General features: G+C 32.4%; 2 protein-coding genes across 2 annotated transcripts; one reads left to right on the forward strand and one right to left on the reverse strand.

The window, feature by feature from the left end:
• Window positions 1-1,793: 1,793 nt before the first annotated feature.
• LOC114278700 (receptor-like serine/threonine-protein kinase ALE2) lies at window positions 1,794-9,662 on the forward strand. The gene is made up of 11 exons (XM_028220803.2): window positions 1,794-2,410; window positions 3,266-3,379; window positions 3,680-3,802; window positions 3,911-4,087; window positions 4,205-4,303; window positions 4,415-4,522; window positions 4,621-4,992; window positions 5,826-6,116; window positions 7,443-7,832; window positions 8,139-8,382; window positions 8,526-9,662. Exons 1-11 carry the CDS (start codon window positions 2,353-2,355, stop codon window positions 9,217-9,219), a joined length of 2,670 nt encoding a protein of 889 aa, XP_028076604.2. The 5' UTR covers window positions 1,794-2,352; the 3' UTR covers window positions 9,220-9,662.
• A 647-nt stretch (window positions 9,663-10,309) lies between these two features.
• Window positions 10,310-21,391, reverse strand: LOC114278701 (protein HOTHEAD). The gene is made up of 6 exons (XM_028220804.2): window positions 21,213-21,391; window positions 20,333-20,720; window positions 14,219-14,529; window positions 12,999-13,384; window positions 11,182-11,750; window positions 10,310-10,686 (listed from the first exon to the last, which is right to left on the reverse strand). The coding sequence occupies exons 1-6, from the start codon at window positions 21,280-21,282 to the stop codon at window positions 10,632-10,634; spliced, it is 1,779 nt and encodes a 592-aa protein (XP_028076605.2). The 5' UTR covers window positions 21,283-21,391; the 3' UTR covers window positions 10,310-10,631.
• Between the last annotated feature and the right edge of the window lie 252 nt (window positions 21,392-21,643).

A 21,643-nucleotide genomic window follows, 5' to 3' on the forward strand; every position in this document is an offset into this window, starting at 1 on the left:
ATGGCGACGGCGGCGATGGATTTCATGGGTTGGACGGGCATGAGGGTGCCGAAGAAGAGGTCGGTGGAGATGTTGTAGATGGAGGTGAAGATGAGAGCGGTGGAGAGGTCGAGGTGGGAGACTAGGGTTAGGGCTAGGACTATAGTTCGAACCAGATCGTGGTTTTGAGGCGGAGGTTGGTGGCGCATGGGAGAGTGGTGAGGCAGTGGTGCCACTGTGGAAGGGCGAGGAGAGGGGTGGTTTGGGTCGATGATTGTTGCTCATCTTCCTCCTCCATGCCTCTCTCCGATTCAATTTGCAATCTGAAATGAGGATAGAGAGAGAGAGAGAGAGAGAGAGAGAGAGAGAGTTATCAGTGAGGTCACCAAGTTGATTAACCAACCCAGTGAGGTCTCCAGGTTGATTAACCAACCCTTCTCTAGATCTGCCTTTTTATCTCATAGGCGAGAGTTCAAAAATGAGAAGGGGAAAGCAAAATAAGAAATATGAAGAAGAAGAAGAAGAAGAAGAAGAAGAAGAAGAAAAAAAAAAAGAAAAAAAAGACACCTCCAAAACGACGTCGTTTTAGAGGGCGGCAGGAAAGCTCTGCAGGAGAGTGCGACCGAGGATCCGGACTCGGGTGAGAAGGACTAACAAGTGTATTTTTTAATGTTTTATGAAAAAATGTGTAAAATTATAAAAAAAAAAAAATTGATATGATTTTAAAAAAATATATAAAAAGTTTTTTTTAGTATATGTCAAAGAATTTCTAAGGTAGCACCTGGTAGAATTTTATAAATATGATTTGAGAATAGAGTTGTATTTTGAGTTTGTGAGTTTTGGAACTATGATTTGAGTATGGAAAATTTGTTTGATTATAAGTTTTGAAAAGAGTTTTGAATTGAGTGGGGAATTTTTTATGTGACATGTGATATTTGATATATGCCTCGTTTGGTGGAGCTGTGGAAAAATGATTATAACTTATAGCCTAATAGCTTATAGCTTATAGCTGTGAACATAAACTGATTTTGACTTATAAATTAAGTTTATTTTCCCCCACTCAAAGAATAAGTTGATTTTTGACTTACAAAAAGGTATAAGCTGTATTGTTAAGCTGAACCAAACACATCAAAATAGCTTAAATTAAGATAAAAACTGAAATAAGCCCTACCAAATAGGGCCATAAAAACTTACAACTTATAACCAAACATACAACTCAAAATTTTATTAAAAACTCATATTTTTTTTTTAAAATACCGATATTTATTTTATTTAAATTATAAAAAATACCAGGTGCCAATTATAAAAAAAAAAAAAAAATAGCACTGCTTCGGTCAACCGGCCGGACGTCTGAGAGGACGATCGATTAGTCCAAATTTTCTCGCCTTCTAAAGAGTTTTCAAAAGTGATTGTGTAATTAATTTTTAAAAATGCTAAACAAACACCACATTTTAAAGTGAGTGCAAAATTATATTTTAAAAGTTCCACCAAACAGAACCTAAAATCCTCCAAAAAAAAAAAAAATAAAAAAGAAAAAAAATTTAAGCTTCAATCAAATAACTAAAAATTATGTATTTGTGTTTTTCATCGATCACCATAATATATTCTTTATTCTTTTTCAATCATAACTTGTTTGAAGTGTGTTATATAAACATATTTTTTATTTATTTTTTAATTATATCACCTCCTTATTTTTATTTATATTTTTTTATTAAAAATTTTAAAATATACTTATTTAAACTATTTTAAATTTTTGCACCAATCAAAACATGCTTGGCACCAAATAACTTGTCTCAACCAACACATGAATCTCTGTTCAACCAAAAAAAAAAAAAGAAAAAAGAAAAAACACAAAGCAACACAGGACTCTGTTTCTTATTGCTTTTGGATGGATTACCCCTCCCTTTCTCTCTCTCTCTCTCTCTCGCTCTCTCATCCTCCACGCAAACCTCTCTTTTCAAAGTGTCTGACACTTAAGTGTGCTGTTTTTGCTTTTTGGCTAGATCCATTTTATCGATCTTTAATCTTTAGTCTTTAATAACCCATGTCAACTGAAACTATTCCATTAGGATACTCAAAGCTCTGTAAATTCAAGAGCTTTTTTCTTTCAAGAAAAGAACAAAACTTGGGTCCTTCTTCTTCTCCTTCTCCTTCTCCTTCTCCTTCCCACCTAACCCATTCTCACACTCCGCATTCTCCTTGCTTCACTCATACTATTTGTGGGTCTCCTCCTCCTGTGATCTGAAGCCACTACCCATGTGTCTGTTCTCCAAATTTGACTTGTTTTCTATTCAATTTTGCTTTCTTATTTGGAATGGTTGGGTGAGTGATTAAAGATCTTGAGGATTGATTTGAACTCTCTTTTGGAGGGAGATGGAGATGCTTCTGATTCTCATGATTGTCTGTGCTGTATCAGTTTGTGGATCTGCAGGTAATGAGTTTGATCTTCTTCCTTGTTTTAATTATGATTTTTTCTTTTTCTTTTCAGTGTATGGATTGAATATTGTTTGATCCTTCTTGATTCCACGTGGGTCTTCATGAATGTTGAATTTGGAGTACAGTTAAGGTTTGGGATCTCAAAATTTAACTCATGTGCGCTAAATTATGGGAATAATGGAACGTTATTCATATGAAATTAAACGTGTTAAAGTTGTTTAGTTCATGACTGATGTACATTTTCAAATGGGGCTATTTCAACAAATTGGTTCAGTTGAGAATTTGGATTTAATTTTCACTTGTAATGATCTTTAATCTATGAGGCAAAAGGCAACTTTGGTATCATTTTGGGGAAGTTATGTGAAAATTGGACTAGGGTTTGTATTATTAGTCTAGGTTTCAACTATTAAAAGAAATTTCCTTATGATTTAAACATTATTCTCGACAGAGTTTTCATGCTGTCATTTACTGAATTATAGGGTTCAGTCTGAAACTGAAATTATGAATTTTTGGGGGAGCCAGTTTTATCTTAATGGGATTGAATTCAACAAATTAGTTTCTGGGTCATTATCATTTGAAATTCCCCTTTGTAGGGAGATACAGGAGCAAATGGGCGATCTATAAGAACAACCATTCTAATAATCGTACTTTTTTCTGTAGTTTTGTGATGACATTAATTAGTTGCTTTTATTGCACAAATTCAGTTCTGAGTTATAAGGAATCCATTTCTCGTTTATTATTCATCATTTATTTATTTGTTTATTTTTTGTCTGGTCTAGTGGATGAGACACTAGGTAAATCAGAACTCAAATTCTGGACCAAGACTTATTAGCTGTACATTCTTTTGCAGGATTTGATATTTCTTCACTTGCTTCGGTTTCTGTGCTTCTCCATTTTAATCTTGAAACACCCGACCTCAGCTCTCATGGAACCACTAGGCCAAGGCATATGTTCCTGCAAAATGGTAACTGTTTCCAGATCCTAAGATTCGTAAATTGGAATCAATTTATGCCTTCACAACTTGTCATTATGAGATTATTCTCTGAATATATGTATGCTAGCAAGTGACCTCTAAAACAAAGATTCATATATCCTTTGACTATATGGATATCAAAAATGAAACTGTCACATTGAAAAGAGAAATCAATATATGAATTGATTAATCTGTGTTTCTACACTTGCAGTAGAGGTGTGAACTTACACAATTTCTATGTATCTTTCTCTTATTTATATCTTATTTGATTGGTCCAAATAAATGTAACAGACTCCATTATCTCTTCTGCATCGACTTCTCCGAGCTTTGCCTTGAAAGGACATGGAATTCTAGCACCACCACCAATCAAAGCATTCCACAGCTTGTCACCTATGTACACTTCTCCTACTAAAGGTACTTTAAGAATTCTAATTGAGGAATTTTTTTCCCCACTTACTTTAAAGATAGAAATGAAATTTCATGTCTATCGCTATCATCATTATAACCTCCTTTCTTTTGCAGCCCCTAATCATAACCATGCCACGAGGCACTCTAATGAAGCATTTGCCCCTTCTGCGTCACCTTTCAAACATCCTGCAAAAAAGTCGCCATCTTCGCCTTCATCCTCATTTCATAAGCATCATCACACAAAGAACAGAATCATCAACTTCGCCCCTTCACCGACTTATAGCCCCCAAGGTTAGATATTTCAATCGAGAAGAGCATTAATCAACTTATTTCACGTTTCATTACTATGAAAATTTTAGTCACTAAGCCTTTTCCCCATCTTTCAATTTATTCTTATAAAATATGTAGGCTCTTCAATTGCCCCTATACATTCTCCCATTCCGTCGACAACAATGCGGAGTTCTGCACATGCTCCATCACCAGCAATCGTATCAAGACAATTTTTAAGTACAGATTTTTTTTTTTTTTTTTTTCCATTTGGTTTATTTTGGAGCCTTTGCTTCATTTACAGCAAATACTGATACCTATTGCATGGTGATCATTTTATTTGTGTGAAAGTGCCCATTCCTCCACCCACATCATCTCCATCGAGCTCTTCCGCTAAAAAGAAGGCAACTCTACCATCCTCACCACCTTTGGCACTACCGCCGCCTCCTCCTAACGAAGGTACACATGTTGCTTTCAATGCTGCAAGTGTTAGGTTTGGTAATTATAAGAACTTTATGATCATAGAAAATAAGGGTTGTTTCTTATCCTATTTGCAGATTGTACAACAGTGATATGCATAGAACCGTTTACATATACACCTCCCGGATCACCCTGTGGTTGTGTGAGGCCTATTGAAGTCAGACTGCGCGTTAATGTTGCCCTATACACGTTCTTCCCTTTGGTCTCGGAACTAGCCAAGGAAATTGCAGCCAGTGTTTCACTCAACCAAAGTCAAGTTCGAATTATGGGAGCAAATGCAGCCAGTCAGCAGCTAGAGAAAACCATTGTCCTCATCAACTTGGTACCATTGAGAGAAAATTTTAATAAATCTTCTGCATTCTCGATCTACAAGAAGTTCTGGCACAAACAGGTTCTCATAAAGACTTCGCTCTTTGGTGCCTATGAAGTGGTATACGTTCAGTATCCAGGTTATGCACCAATCTTCAGGTTCTAGGGTTAGATTTTTTTGTAATGCAACATATACCACTTTTCTTGGAAAGTTCTTTATTTAAACGTCTTTATTGGAGAAGTCAAAGCACAGATTTTTGTAGTTGGAAGAGGAAGCATTTATTGAAGTTACACTATATCTTTAAGAACTAGGTTCTCTATTTGTTAATGTTATAAAATCTTCCAAATGTGCCACTAGAATTCGATGGCCTTAAGAAGGGATTCTTCAGTTCGACCTTGAAGTTTCTTTCACAAAATGTTTGTCTTTACTGTGTTCCTATGAGGCACCAATACTTCAAAATGGGTGCCACTTCCGTGTCAAACACGTATGGGACACCAACAGCCAAGGACACATGTTTTCTTTGTGTCAAACATGCCACATGGCATGTCAATTTTTTAAATTATTATTTTTTTGATAGGACACTTTGGGGACACTTCACAGACACACGTGTACTTTGATTGGACATGCCTGAGGACACCTTTGTGAGTTTCTTTTTTATAATTTTAAAGAGCTGATTTGGGGTAAAAGTAAAATTATTAAAATATATGAAAAGAGAGGAAAGTGAAAAAAAAAGAAAAGTACACCCATATATATGTTGATGCCTCTTATATCTTTGTGCCATAAATTTATGTTCATAAACATGTCAAATAAAAATATATAATAAAATATATTTTTTTTACCATATCCCCACCTCCGTATCCTATTTTTTTCAAAATTGTTGTGTCGCGTGTCTATGCCCTTATCTATATCCATGTCCATGTTCTATATCTTGTGTCTCTAGATATGCGTTGCTGAAACTCTTATCCTTAACAGGTCTTCCTCCTTCTCCACCTTCGATGCCATCAAGCACTGGTTCTATAGATGATCAGCCATATTCTGGCCGTGGCAATGGTGGGACTACAATAAAACCTATTGGTGTTGATGTTCCGAGGAAAAAGAATAATGAGACTCATGGAAGCATGATCGCTATAGTTGTTCTATCATCTGTCACAGCTTTTGTTGTATGCATGGCAGTTATTTGGCTTTTGCTGTTGAAATATGGCTGTGCTCATCAACCTGAAAAAACTCCACATGTCTTGATATCCTCTCATGGAAAACCTTCAGGTAATATCGTTGTTTCACCAAATCTTTTAGAAATTTAAAAATTGCAGATTCTTTTTCATACAGCTTATTTAGCATGATTTTATCTGAGTACCCTCAAAGGATATGTGAACTTTGCAAAGATGCAAATTCATATTAATTGAAATTTTTTTCCCCCCTCATATAATATGCTTATACACAATTTTAATATAGTAATTTCACAAAACACTTCCCTACTCAAAATTTTATGTCTCCAAAATCAAATAAACTCAATAATCCTTGATCTAAAATACCAGTGTAGACACGATTTGGTTTATGCACAGTTCACTTCTAGACTATGAAGCACGGATACTTCAAAAATGGTGACGTATCCGTATCGGATACTTATCGGATACCGATACTCCTCGGATACTCACGGATACGTATCGGATACTTCTTAAAAGTATCGGATACTTCTTAATTAATTTTTTATTAATTTTGAAGTATCGGATACTTAATTTTGAAGTATCGGATACTCGAAATTACATATTACTTATAATATTTTGTTTAGTTCTTTCAGAAGAGGAATATAGTGAGAGTTAAAGTAATAGAATTTGTCAAATTAATGTATCCTTGTTGTCTCTCTTACTTCTCTCTCGCTTTCTCACTCTCTCACGTTTCTTCTCTCTGCTCTCATTCTTTTTTTGGTGTTGGCATGTAAGGATGATGTTTAATTTGCATTTGCATTTGCATTTGCTTTTAGTTTTGGATGTTTTATGAATGTTTGAGCACTTTTAGGTTAATAGGAATCCCTCTCTTTATTTATTAATTTACTTTAAGTTTTATTTTCATACATATTACATTATTAAAATTATAAAAAAAAAAATTTATGAATGTATCCCCGCTGTACCCGTATCATACTTTTTTAAATTTTGACATATCGCCATATCCACATCCCCATATCACCATATTCGTATCCGTGCTTCCTAGGCTATCATTGATGACTTAAAAAAGTATATTTGCTGAAATTTTTATTTAAGAATGGTTTTTTGGCTTTGGCTTTAGCTAAAGTCTTGTGATATTCACTGATGAAGAGGAACAAGTTGAAACTATTGACCTTGAAGACTCTTAGTTTTGTAGGAATCTTTCTTCTTTATCAAGTTGTCTTTTGCTTTAAGTTTTATTTTTATGCATACTGCATTACTAAAAATTGTTAAAATAATATTTTTTACGAACGTATCCCCGCCGTACCCGTATCCTAATTTTTCAAATTTTGTCGTATCGCCGTATCGTATCGTATCTGTATCCGTATCCCGTATCCGTATCCGTGCTTCCTAGCTTCTAGAAAATAATGAAACTTAAATTCTGCAGGGGCTCCTGGATCATTGACATTTGGAAGCAGGCCCAGTTCATCAATGTCCTTTAGTTCAAGCGTGTTGGCATATACAGGAACGGCTAAGATTTTCAGCCTAAATGATATAGAGAGAGCCACAAATAATTTTGATGCTTCAAGAATACTTGGGGAAGGTGGTTTTGGACTTGTCTATAGTGGCATTCTTGATGATGGAAGGAAGGTGGCCGTGAAGGTTCTCAAGAGAGATGACCAACAGGGAACCCGCGAGTTTTTGGCAGAGGTTGAGATGCTTAGTCGTCTGCACCATAGAAATTTAGTCAAATTAATCGGCATCTGCACAGAGGGCCACACTCGCTGCTTGATTTATGAACTAGTTCCAAATGGAAGTGTTGAATCCCATTTACATGGTAGGTACCTAATCAAATTTGAATGTTCTAAAATCTTTTTCCATTTATTTGGTTCAATTTCTATCAAGCTGAAAGCTGATTTCAGAAAGTAAAAATTAAAAGCACATCTCTCCTTGTTCGCCAATAATCACCTTATTTAAGTTATTTCTACCTTATAAGTGGTAAGCAAAAGCTGCACCAAATATTCTGGTACAGATTTACAAAATAAAAAAAGCTGTAAGCAATTTCATAAAGTTGCACCATGCAGCATCATTGTTTAATCATCCGAGAAGTGTATTTTTATTGTTATCTTTTCGTGTGGTTCAGGAATTGACAAGGAAGCTTCCCCTCTTGATTGGGGTGCTCGAATGAAGATTGCCCTTGGTGCAGCTCGGGGTTTAGCTTATCTGCATGAAGACTCAAGCCCTCGTGTTATACACCGAGACTTCAAATCCAGTAACATTTTGTTAGAACATGATTTTACACCCAAAGTTTCGGATTTTGGATTGGCTAGAACAGCACTGGATGAGGGAAACAAACACATCTCAACACATGTTATGGGAACTTTTGGGTATGAACTAACTTATTTTATTCAAAATACCACCTTCATATGAACTACTGCCACTACCACTACCACTACCACTACCACTTCTTGTAATAATAATAATAATAATAATAATAATAATAATAATAATATCACTTTCTTATTTGCAGTTACTTAGCTCCAGAATATGCAATGACGGGTCATCTTCTCGTGAAAAGTGATGTTTACAGCTATGGTGTAGTCCTCCTTGAGCTCCTAACGGGAAGAAAGCCCGTGGACTTGTCACAGCCACCAGGTCAAGAAAATCTTGTTGCTTGGGCTCGTCCGCTACTCACAACCAAGGAGGGCTTAGAAACAATCATTGACCCTGCTCTGAAGCCACATATCCCATTTGATAGTGCGGCCAAAGTAGCAGCAATCGCGTCAATGTGTGTACAACCAGAAGTATCTCACCGTCCTTTCATGGGCGAAGTAGTTCAGGCATTGAAGCTTGTCTGCAATGACTTTGAGGAGACAAAAGAAGAGCCTATATCAAGAACTTGTAGCCAAGATGACCTTTCTATCGATGTGGACACTAAGATGTGTCGAGTTTCAGGTGAGCTTATGGAAGCTTCAGGGACCCATTACCTGTTACCTGTCTATGATTCTATCTTTGACTCGAAGATAGCATTATCAGCTACAGATTTGCCAAGTGCATCGGCTAGGATTGAGGGAGATGAATTTGGGTCTTTTAGGAGGCACTCGAACTCTGCTCCCCTGAGAATGGGGAGAGGAAGGCCGTTCTGGCAAAGATTAAGAGGGTTGTCCAGAGGCAGCATGAGCGAGCGTGGATTTTCATTAAAATTTTGGCCAGGATCTCGTTAAGCCTTGACAATGCATGCCATTTGAAAGAAGCCCTTCAATTGAATTCAGAGTTGCACGTTGATAGATGAGAAAGAAATTTATTTTCACTGCGCAGGCATGTGAATTGAAGTCACCTGTTGTGATTAGAGGTTTTTCAGTAGGAGACCATCAATATAGTGAAGTGTTCAAAAATCAAGGTATCATCTAGACTACTTTATGATACTTCAATGAATGTCATGAGTTTATGTGTGGTCTGTTTTTTGTACAGAACAATACCCATGTTGGGTTCAGTTATTGTTCAATGTCTTGTTGACATTGTTTATTTGTAAAATTGAAAAAAGAAAAAAATTGAAAATCTTTGTGAAACTTAATCATATTTATGTAGTGAGAATGTATATGAAGCACCTGTACTTGAGATTTAAGAAATAGTACACATGATCATAACATGAGTGAACCTTATTTCTTCTCTTGGTGCACTTCTACTTGATTACAATCCGTTCCCTTCTCTTTTCTTTTCCCTTTACAAATTTAATATCCAAACATAATCTTAAAGTAGTGACAAATGGAACCCATGGCCCCCATCCTGTTCTATTTATTTATTTTTTTTGGGGACAAAAATCACTTATCATGTTTCCCATGCTTCATTACTGTTTTAATCTCTTTTCTCTACTCTCTTTACATTTTTAGACTCTTTCTCTTATAGTGTTAGACATTTGGTCGGGTCATGACCCAAACTTGGATGCCTATGTTGGCACCCATTAACCCATATAGCGAATTTATTTGAATTTCTCCTTATCTAGGAGATAAGATAGTTCTCCCACTTAATCAGATTGTTGTGTACATTGTATTCCACATATCTCTGTGTTTTCTCTCTCTCTGCCATTGTTGAACCAAGAAGGGCCATTTCACTGTGATTTTGTGGGTGACACTCTTTCAGTGTGGTGTTGCTCCTCCGCTAGAGGTGGTGTTGTTCATGATCGTTTGGAGGTTACAAGAGTATGTGATTCACTTTTGGTTCTTGTTTTTGGATTTAGTGCAAGAGTTTAGTCTACAATCTGAATTGCTTCCACTAGTAAATATTGTTTACAAAATGAGAAAGTAAAAAAAATAAAAAAATAAAATAAAATTCATGAAGAAAGAAAGAATCCAGGTACTGTGGGTGGAAGATGCCAACAGGTGATACATATATATATATATATATCTAATGTTAAATAGCTGAGACTACATGTAGTGGATAAAACAGATTGGGAAACATATTGATATGTGGGCAAGCTGACCTATATCTCTACACATTTAACTGCTTGCTAAGAAATTAAAACAACCAAAACACTTTCCACCATTACAAAACACACACACACACACACACACACACACACACACACACACATATGCTGCTCCTGTTGTGCTTCTACTTAGCTTTTCTTTTCAAGTCTTTATGTATCAGCTGATCTTCCTAGTCTCTCTCTCAAAATCTTCACTCCCATGTACCTGCACAAGTTCACATCACAAGAAAACCATAACTACATACACACGTAATTGGATTTAAGGGTGGGCACCAGGTTGGGTTGGGAGGCTAACCCATGAAATTGGTGCCCAAGTCCGTCTAGCGGGTTTTTCTAGCAGGCCAGCCAAAGGTCAAAAACTTTAGGCCCATACCCTACTCAATGGGTTTGGACCAGATGAGCTAACGGCTGGACAGTGGGCCAAGATTCGGGCTTTTAATTTTGTTTACTTTTTTTTAAATTTTCTTTTATTTCCCTATTTTCTGTTGGGTTAGCAGGGCTACCGAATGGGCTGCCTGCCTTTGATAGGCCGGCGGTCTGTGCTTCCACACCTAGCGAATCCAAGATACATGCTTGGATTGTAAAAGCCCGGTAGACTTAGGCCAGGTTGCGGGCCTTTAGGCCATTGATAACTCTATTTTCCCTAGAATGACTTCATAGAAGGTAAATTGAACTCTGTATATGCATTCATCTTAATTACCTGCCCAGCATCATCAAAGTGGCTTGAGGATTAGTACCAGGCGATTCACTAAATGTTGAGCCATCAATGACACGGAGGCTATGAACCCCGAGAACGCTGTACTCTGGGCTAACAACCTTACCAACATGACAACCACCATGGTAGTGCCAAATAGTAATGACAGTGTCTTTGCAAAACTGTTCCAAGGACTCTGTATCATTGGTGTGTCTGGGTATGAGGTTAATATTAGCCATGACACTCATGTTAATCAGCTTATCCACGGTCAGTTTGTCGTGTTGAGTGAAGTTCACGAAGTGTTTTGAGCTCACGAGCTTCTCTACCATACGAATGCCATCAACGCAACGCTGTAGGTCATAAGGGTGGCTGAAGTAGTTGAAGGTGACGGAGGGGTTGTTGTTGACATCGGTGTTGATGAGGCTGAGCTCACCAGTGGAGATAGGCCGGGCTATTTTCTCTAGAATGAAACCTCCCATGAATGCTTCATGTGGAAGGTCTCTCTTGCTTTTGATGTAGGCTTCTATGGCTTCTTTAGTTCTTTGCTTTGGGGGAATGGTGGAGAGTTGCCCAATCTAATAAAGAAAACAGTCACACATTTCAGGATTTGAAAAAAAAAGAAAAAAATTAAGGCTTTTTAAGGTGTTTTTTTTTTTTTTTGTTGTAGAAACTTTTATTTAAATTTAATTTCTAATTTTTTGAGATGCAAAATTACTGATAAAATCTTTGTGCTCAAGTCTTGCTAACAAATCTTTTTTGATTGACAATATAGTTGATTCACTTTTCTTTTGCTTTTTCTTTTTTTTGGACGAAATTGTTGATCTTAAATAAGATTTTATTAATTTTAATTTTGAAATTTTCTTTTTGCACAAGTACCAGTTGCATGCATTGTTAATAATATTTTGTAAGGATTGAAAAAAGAAAAATTCTATGAATCTCAAATAATTTATTAAATTTTCTACTAAATCTCACATGTGTCTGAGACTTACAAACCTATATATGGGTGTGTGTCCCACACCTATGTGAGAGGTTTGGTAGAAAATTTGATAAATTATTTGATATCCCTGACATAACTCTTGAAAAAGTACAGTAATGTACAGTTTTAATATAATTATACTAAACTCTCTTTAAATAAGATCAAAGGGAACAAAACCAATGCAGATGGTATGAAAAATATGCATTTTAGACTCTGTTTGTTTCCACGTAAAATATTTTTCTTATAAATTGATTTTACACAAAATTATTTATTTATTTATTATTTTTTGGTGTTTAGTTGACACTTGAAATAAAAACATTTTATTATGTAAAAGAGAAATTTTGATTTAATAAAGTGCTATTTATGACTTTTTAGTGAGTTAAAATATTTATTTGAAAATGTTAAATGTGTTAAAAAGGTAGTGAGTGAAAGTCAATTTTGTAAAAATTGACTTAAGGAATTTTTAAAGGTCAGACACAAAAATATTTTCCTTAAAAATGTTTTACTTATTTTTTGTTCAACCAAATAACGAAAAATCAGTAAAATATTTTTGTGTCAGAACAAACGGAGCCTTTTAGTGTAAAAGAGATAATATATATTTTTTAATCTATAATTATATTAAAATGGTGAAAGTTATATATTTTATCTAAATTTCAAACGAAAACTTAAAAAGATTAACCACGTCAAGAATTTTTAGATCATACGATCTTAGAAAAAACTATACTTGCACAAAAACAAATCAAGCAAAGAACAACCGAACTCTCGCAAAGAGTGAGTCCCACACTTTTGTGAGGATTCCGTCATCCATTTTTTTCACAAAAAAAAAGTGAAAAAAGACGACACTAACCTCGGCCGATAAAATTCCATGGTTGCAGCGAATGCTATCCTGGGACTGCCCAAAGCCACTGCTAGCCTCAATGTAAACACCCATTTTAGTAATCCCCACAGTTTGTATCAATGACTGCTCAACTGGCCTATTAAATGGTATGAACAATGTGTTGAGTGGGTTGTCCGACATCCCTTTTCCGACGAACTTGTTGTCTACCACCACCGATACGTTCTGCTTTTGAAGCTCGGCTTTTGGTCCGATGCCACTCAGTAGCAGCAGTTGGGGGCTGCCAATGGCTCCACACGACACTATGATTTCGCTTCCTGACCCATTTGCTAGAATTGCTTGGTGTTGGTTACCATTTTCGTCGTTGAAGATTACTCCGACTGCCATTGGTTTCTTTCCTGCATCGACATGATACATTAACACAACACAAATCACAATAAAAAGTGACAAGATAAGGTTAATTACGTGTTGATATAAAATCAAGAGTGAACTAAGATGATAACATGAAAAAATAAATAGATCGGAATAATGTCAAAACCCATATATCTTGAATTTGACAAACTCTCCCCCCCCCCCTCACCAAAAAAAAATTGTAAAATAGAATTTTATGATCAATATGCTCTTTTTGTTTTCCATCTGAGATTTTTTTTTTTAAAAAAAAAAAATATTTTGGAGTATCTAGTAAATAATAGTAGGGTTTAATTTTTTGAAATTAGGAAATTAAATATTTTTACAAAAAAATATATTGTAGAGACAAGTTTTATAAAATTTATTTTGTGGGAAGAAGAAAAACCTTTAAAGTCTCCATGCATTTTGTATTTTTAACTAAATGTGAATTTTAAATGACACAGTAACATGATATAAACACACTATAACACATTAACATGACACTATAACTCAAAAAAATATATAATTGAATTTTAGAGTAAATATATTCTTTTTATTTTTCAATTATTAGATAATTAATAGGATTTAACTTTTAAATTGAAAAGAGAAAATAGTTAAAATTAAATGTTTTTATCAATAATTTGAAATGATAGAGACTAGTTTAATGAAATTTAATTGCGGAGAAACAAAGAAGTTAATATTTGGGTACAATTGGTACTTTTATAATTAGAAATTTTTGAAATGACACGAATCAAGCACGAAATTAAAATGAGAGGATATGATAATTAATACAGAAAAATAAGCAAATAAGGTGAATTTTAACACGACACGAGATGAAAATATACCTGTTGTGTCAAAAACTATCTTTTGAACCGTAGCATGAATCAAAACATCAAGCTTTTCAGGGCTTGCGGAAGCAAGTAACTCAGCAGCAGTGTGACGGCCACCATACTTGTCGAAGATGGTACCGCCAACCTTAGTTCCGTACACATGATCATACGTAAATCCATTGAAAGGCGAAACCCCGACGTCTAAAAGACTGTCTCTAACCGCTATCTGCCATGGCACAAGGTTTGGCTGGTACACAATTTGCTTCTCAACCCATGGATATGACTCATTCACTAACTTAGCATCCCATCCTGCTTTTCTAACATACCTAAAATCCAATCACCACCCAATTTTAAAAAATAAATAAATAAATTCGAGTATTATATATAATTTTTAAAAAATAATATTTGTCACATTTTAATGTTAGAATTTTAATACACGTTTTTTAATATTTTTATAAACTTCTTACATGTGTCATTATATGTTTTTACATGTGCATCAACCTTAATCAACGGTGGTTAGGTGGTAATTAGCATTTCCTTTCAAAAAAAATATCTAAAGAAATGTTCAGAATTTAAAATATAGAAATGATACATCCCTCTAATTTGGGAGCTCTAAAAAAATACTAATGATGTGGAAAATCAAAAAAAAAAAAGAAAAAAAAAACCAAGGCCAAAATATCACATCACATGGATCCATACACCAATTAGAGCTATTAGAGCTCTTCATTTAGAGCTTTCAATCTTTTTTCTTTAAAATATATAGATCAAATTTATTCTAAGGCCTTATTTCTCATAACCTAAAATAGTCAAAAAGTCATTATCCTATTTAAGTCATATCATCTTATTTAAGTCACATCACGTCTCTATCACATTACTTCAAACTCAACCCATATTTCATAAAAAATCAAAAAGTACACATATTTAGATCATTCCAAACAGTTCCTAAGTATGATCACACCACGTCAACTTTAAATTTATGCCATCTATTCAAATTCCAAATACTTTTAAATATTTTTTCTAAACACCAAATCAAATTTAAATTTATATCATCTATTCAAATTCCAATTAGTTTTAAATATTTTTTCTAAATACGTAACATGTTGAATTAGATAAATTAAGAGTTTAAGTCAGTATTTGGTTGGGTTAGGTTTTTGTTGCATGTCAAATTATGTAAAGAAGTAATCACTTTCTAAAGAGACCATTTTTCTTCACAGATTCTTGCAATGAACGCCGTATAAGATTCTATACTCAAAATTCCTGTCATCTTGTACAACACAATGCATTCTCGGTTGCAGAATGGTTTGAAATTTTCTATGTTTCAAAATTCCTGACACATTGTATAAAGATTTTTTGATACATATATAAAGTTAAAATATCTTTTGTTAAAGAATAATACTTTGAGATCTTCAAAATTTGTAAGCCTCATAAACCCTAATTAATTTATAACCACTCATTATTTATTTTTTTGTTTTTTTATTTTCTTCTGTCTCCTCCCTCTCTCTCGCAAATGTGTGTGGGGGTGTGGGATCCCTATCACAGCTGTTCGTTAAATCACCATGTCTTCCTATCCCAATACATTCTCAACCATAAGACCATGTAAGAAATTCAAAAGATACTATAAAAAATTAAAGTTTTAGTGATTAAAATTTAGAGACAAAATTATTTTTTAAAGACTAAATATTTTTATTGTGAAAAATATCATTATTATATTTTTAGTAACGAAAATTAGATATTAATGATGAATTATTATCCTTTTGGGACCAATTTTTTTGTCTAAAAAAATAAATCATTTTGAGACTAAATTATTTAATTCCTAAAAGTCTATTTATTAGTGACATTTTCAAAATGTTGTTACTAAAAGCCTTATTTTTTATTTTTTAAGACGACTTTTTAGCGATTATCCTCACGACGATGAAAATTGATCTCTAAATGTCTTTTCCAATAAATTTTTTATTTTTAGAAATCAAAATATTTGATCCCTAACTCTTATATGTTATAGTAAGATGAAAATCTCAAAGATATGATACAAATTTAAGATGTACAGTATTAAAATAAGAAAACAAAGATATATTTGGAAATAGAGTTTCCTGTGATATTACAAATTGCACATTATTAAGTAAACTTATACTCTATTTAATTTATTGAAATGAGATGAAATATAATATAATAATATTTCATTATGATGATAAATAATAATTCTATTTATAATATATATATTTTTTATTATTTTTATAAAATAAATATTCTGATAAAATGATTATTTTATTTTGTTCCACCAGCGGATTAGAGTTGAATGCCAATGTCAGAGTCGTTGGGATAGTGGATATGGGACCAATTGTGTCTTGAGTGTTCTAGCGCTATTCGACCACAATAAATGTTTCATGTGGTTTTTGCATCTACACCCTTGATATTAGGTTGGAGTAAATGACAATTTATTTTTGGCAAGTTAGCAAAAGATTTACGGAAGTGCTATATGTATTAATTAATATATTAATTAGTATATTAATATTAATTATGATATTATTATTGATCAAATACTTTAATTACATTATAAATATAAAAAATCTCTTAAATTATGTCATATCATCAATTGGTATACTAATTAGTGCACTAATTAGTACATACTGTATTATTCAAAGATTTATGAGCAATAGTATATGTATTAGTTAGTATATTAATTAGTCTATTACTATATATTTTCATATTGTCATTTTAAAATTTGAATCCCACGTATTATATAAATTACAAAATCCAAAGCTTTTAAGAAATATTACCCGTTAGTACACTAATTGATATACTAATTAGTGTATATAACATTATTCAAGATTTATTTATGAACTATAGATTGATGTTTTCGAGTAAAATTTTAGATAATTTTTTTAAATTTATAGTATTTGAAAATAAAATTAAGGAAAAGGAAGGACACAGGTAACATTTAACACAAGCTAACAAATTAAAATAAGAGTAAATTATAAATATACTTTTTGAGATTTGTTTAAAATATAAATTATCTCCTATGATTTGAAAAATTATAAATACTCTATTGTTAAAAAAATTTTATTTAACAGAATTAACTAAAAAAAATAAAATTCACAATTGCTCTCCTATATAATAATAAAATCACTTAAATTATTAATTGAAATATATTTCTAACATCATTAAAAACTGTTAATTAGCTTGATAATTTATTAATAAAATAGATGATTTGTTATGAAATTAAAATTTTTAAAAAATAAAATGTAATTTTTAAACCATAAAGAGTGTATTTGTAATTTATCTTTTAAATAAATATAATATAAATATGATTGATCAAATCATGATAAATGTCGTGAATATTGGACGATGACATGTCACGTACATTAATTATATGCCCACCATTTAATGCTTCGCTCTTTTTACATAGGGTTGTTTGAGATGACTTAAATAAGTGTATTTTTTATCTTTTTACGAAAAGATGTGAAGAAAAGTAGAGAGGTGATTTGATGAAAAAAAAATAAAAAGATGAATTATTTTTAAATTGCCAAACTTAACCTTATTTTAATTGTTTGGCCACGAATGAAGCGTCTCTGTAGTTTAGTAATTGAATTGGACCAGTAATTGAATGGGATGGTCCAGTTAAACCCTTGTAGACTCGTTTCAGTGATTTAAATAATTTAGTTCTAGGTATTTTTTGAATAAATTATATATTTAAAAGTTTAAATTAAACGAATACCGATAATTATATATTTATAACATATAGTTATTGATATTTAGTCAATCACTTACTTGAAAAAATTAAAACGATTTAAATATTCTACAAGTAAACTCCATATAGACTCAACTGTATCCTCTAGTGCAATCACTACATCCTAGATAATCCAACCAAACTAAAATAGTTTCATCATCTCTCTAACTTTTGGATGATCTCCATTTATTGGATGTATTATTAACTTTAGTAAGGTAATCAGCTTGTTTGGTTTTGTTTTTCTAAAAATAGTTTTCAGAAAATTTTACTTTCTTATTTTTCGTGTTTTTTTATTTTTTATAATTTTTCTTAATATTTTAAGCAAAATTTTTAATTTTTAGATATACCTAATATAAATATACCTAAAAAGTAAAAAATTTGTGAAAAAAAACCTTTTAAAAATTCACTAAATACAAAAAATATAAAAAAAAAAAACGAGAATTCAGTACGTTTTTTTTTGTATTTTTATGTATTTAATAATTTTTAAAAATATTTTTTCACAAATTTTTTACTTTTTAGATGCATCTAAATAAGGTGCATCTAAAAAACTAAAAAAATGTTTAAAATTTTAAAAATATTCACTAAAAACAAAAAAAATACAAAAAATAAAAATTCAATTTTTAAAAAACTTAATTTAGAAATTTCAAACCAAACACACTGAGTATGATTAAGAAAGTGTTTGACATACTTTAAAAAAGATAAAAAATCAAAAAGTCTTAAACTTTTTTAAAAATATATTTATAAGTTCATCCTAAACAACTCTTAAATTATAACAAGAGATTAAAAAAAAAAATATATCGTTCTAATTTTATTTGTCATATTTTGTTAAGTGACACACCAAATGACTTATCACCAACCACAACTGCCCTGGTGAGGCCCTGTTGACCATATTAATACCTAAGTGATTGACTAATATCAACATCAAAGATTTTTTTAATCAATATCAACATCAAAGTGTTAGACAATGACTTATAACAACATTCACTTTCATAACTACATAAATTCTTAAACTCTTTGCCGGTTTTAATGGCACATAAATGAATTTTTTCTTTGTTTTTATTTTTGCTTTTTGTATAGCTTAGAAATAATTGAATTCGAGCCAATGCATGAAGATGAATTTCTCTCCCTTTTTAAAAAAAAAATTATTTCAAGTAGAGGGTAGAGTTAAACCCACGTGAGCAAATTAATCACAATATTGTAGGGTTTTAATAGCAGTCGTGGTGCCAGCTATTTGAAATTCCAACATTGCCCACCACTATACTTCAAATGACGCTAAACCAAACAAGGGCATAATTGTCTCTCTAACATTAAGGGATTGTTTGGGATGACCTAAATAAGTGCATTTTTTGTCTTTTTACGAAAATATGTGCAGAAAAGTAGAGAGATGATGTGATGAAAAAAAAATAAAAAGATAAAAAGTGTGTACTTATTTTGGGTTGCCAAACTTGACCTAAATATTGCAGCCATATACCCTAGTCTGCATGACATTATCATATAATAACACTACCAACGTATAAGAGTTTTAGAGATTAAATTTTTTAATCTCTAAAAATAAAAATTCTATTATAAAAAACATTTAAGAATCAAATTCTATCGTCATAAGGATAGTCGTTAAAAGGCCTTCTCGAAAAGTCAAAAACAAAATTTTTAAAGACAAAATTTTGAAAATATCACTAATAAATAGACTTTTAGAGACAAAATAATTTGGTCTCCAAATAGTTTATTTTTTGAGACAAAAAATTTGGCCTCAAAAGAATAATAATTCATCATTAATGCCCAATTTTTGTTGTTAAAAATATGATAATAATATTTTTCGCAACAAAAATATTTGATCCTTCAAAAATAATTTTGTCTCTAAATTTTGGTCTCTAAAAATTTAATTTTTTGTTGTAAAAAAAAAACGAGTAAGGATATAAACTTTTGTACAAATTTTTTTTACAAATGATATGATTTATTGCGGTTACTTTAATATTGTCCTTAAATTAAAAATGTCACTAATATGGATTTTTTTTCTTTTCTTATATATTTTATGTAAATTCTATTTGCAAATCATTTTTTAGGAAAAAATTATGCTAATTATAACCCAAAACGTGTTCTCTTCTTAGGCTCAAGGGAAAAAATAAATAATTAAAAAAAAAAAAAAGTGACCAATGCAAGGATGAAGTTGCCGTTAAAATAAAATTTACAATTTTATCTTATTTTTAAATAAATTATTTTTATGACTCCAACTTCTAATAAATTGAAATCTAGAGAGAATATAATATATACAATTTTATTTTAATTTTAAAAAGACTATTTTCGTGATTAAAACATGTATCAAAATCGTTAAAAGGATGCTAAGGACAAATCTTAAAAATTTCTAAACCTCCACTCTACCAACAAAGAGAGAGAGAGAGAGATGGTACCTTGTGCTAGCTCTAGTGTAGAAGCCAGCATTGATGCAAGTGCCTCCACCCAAAACCCTAGCCCTAGAATTAAACACTCCATCGGTGGAAATAAAAGCTTGGGAAGCTGAGCTTGGTGAAGTATCGGCCAAAGTGAGGTGGAAGTTCTTCAAGTTGGTTACATTTTGGTTTACAAAAGGGACACCTCCTCTCTCAAGCAACAACACACTGAAGTTTCTAGAAAGGGTGGCAGCTAGCGGGCACCCTGTTGTGCCACCCCCTATGATTATGTAATCGTAGGCCTTATCGCCACCGCTCGATGTAGTTGATGATGATGATGATGATGATGATGATGGAAAAGAACTTGCACGCTTGATGAATGGGTATTGATTTTCCCAATTTTGCTTCGCTGCATTGAAAAAATATTAATGTATGTCACACTAATGTATCTTGATTGCTAGCTAGGACATGTATGTGTATGTATAGGAAAAATGATGATGATCACAAAGATGCCCATTCTGGCCAAAACATCACTGGCTTGAAACAATCTCAATCCAAATACCTTTTTTTCACTAAAAATTGGACTTTTATTTTTCAGACTAAACCCCAAAATTTTTTTTTAAAAAAAAACTAATGTTGAAATAGTACTGACAAAAAACACACAAAAAAAAAAGTAAAGAAAAAGGAAACAAAAGGGCTCAACAACCATCCTAACCAAGAAAACCCAAGAAAAGTCCATCTCCATTACTTTCTTTCTCCACCATGAAAGAAAAAGAAAGAAGAATGAAAAATAATATACTTTGTAGATTGAGTATGTATATAATATATTTAAAAAAAAAAAAAAAAAAAAACCCATATGAGAAACAGTGAGACATAGAAGTAGGAGCAGAGAGAAGAGAACCTTGACAGAAAGTGAGAGCATAGAGCCATAGAAGAAGTAGACAGAGAAACAGCTCCCCAACCAAAGCCATTGAGAGTCAGACAATGACCTGATCACCCCCAGATTTAGAGAGAGAGAGAGAGAGAGATAGAAACACTTCTCCCCTTCAACTCTTCCTGAGCTGGCTATCTGTGGTTGGCCTTCTTCTCTTTGTTTCTCACATATATATAAACAAATTGCGAAAATAATTTTTTAGAAAAAAAAAAAAAAAATAGTTAATTATTAATAATTAATTAGCATGAGAAAAAACAAAATAAACACAAAACAAGGGAAGGCATCTTTCTCAACTGTATTTAAGATCACAGAAGCTACAACTCGAAAATCACATTTAATGTTACATTTAATTCTGAAATAAATGTAACGGTTGGACTTGCAGTCAATGGCCGTCCGAT

The sequence above is a fragment of the Camellia sinensis genome, chromosome 15, assembly GCF_055761805.1.
Source record: "Camellia sinensis isolate YWXY chromosome 15, ASM5576180v1, whole genome shotgun sequence".
Taxonomy (NCBI): domain Eukaryota; kingdom Viridiplantae; phylum Streptophyta; class Magnoliopsida; order Ericales; family Theaceae; genus Camellia; species Camellia sinensis.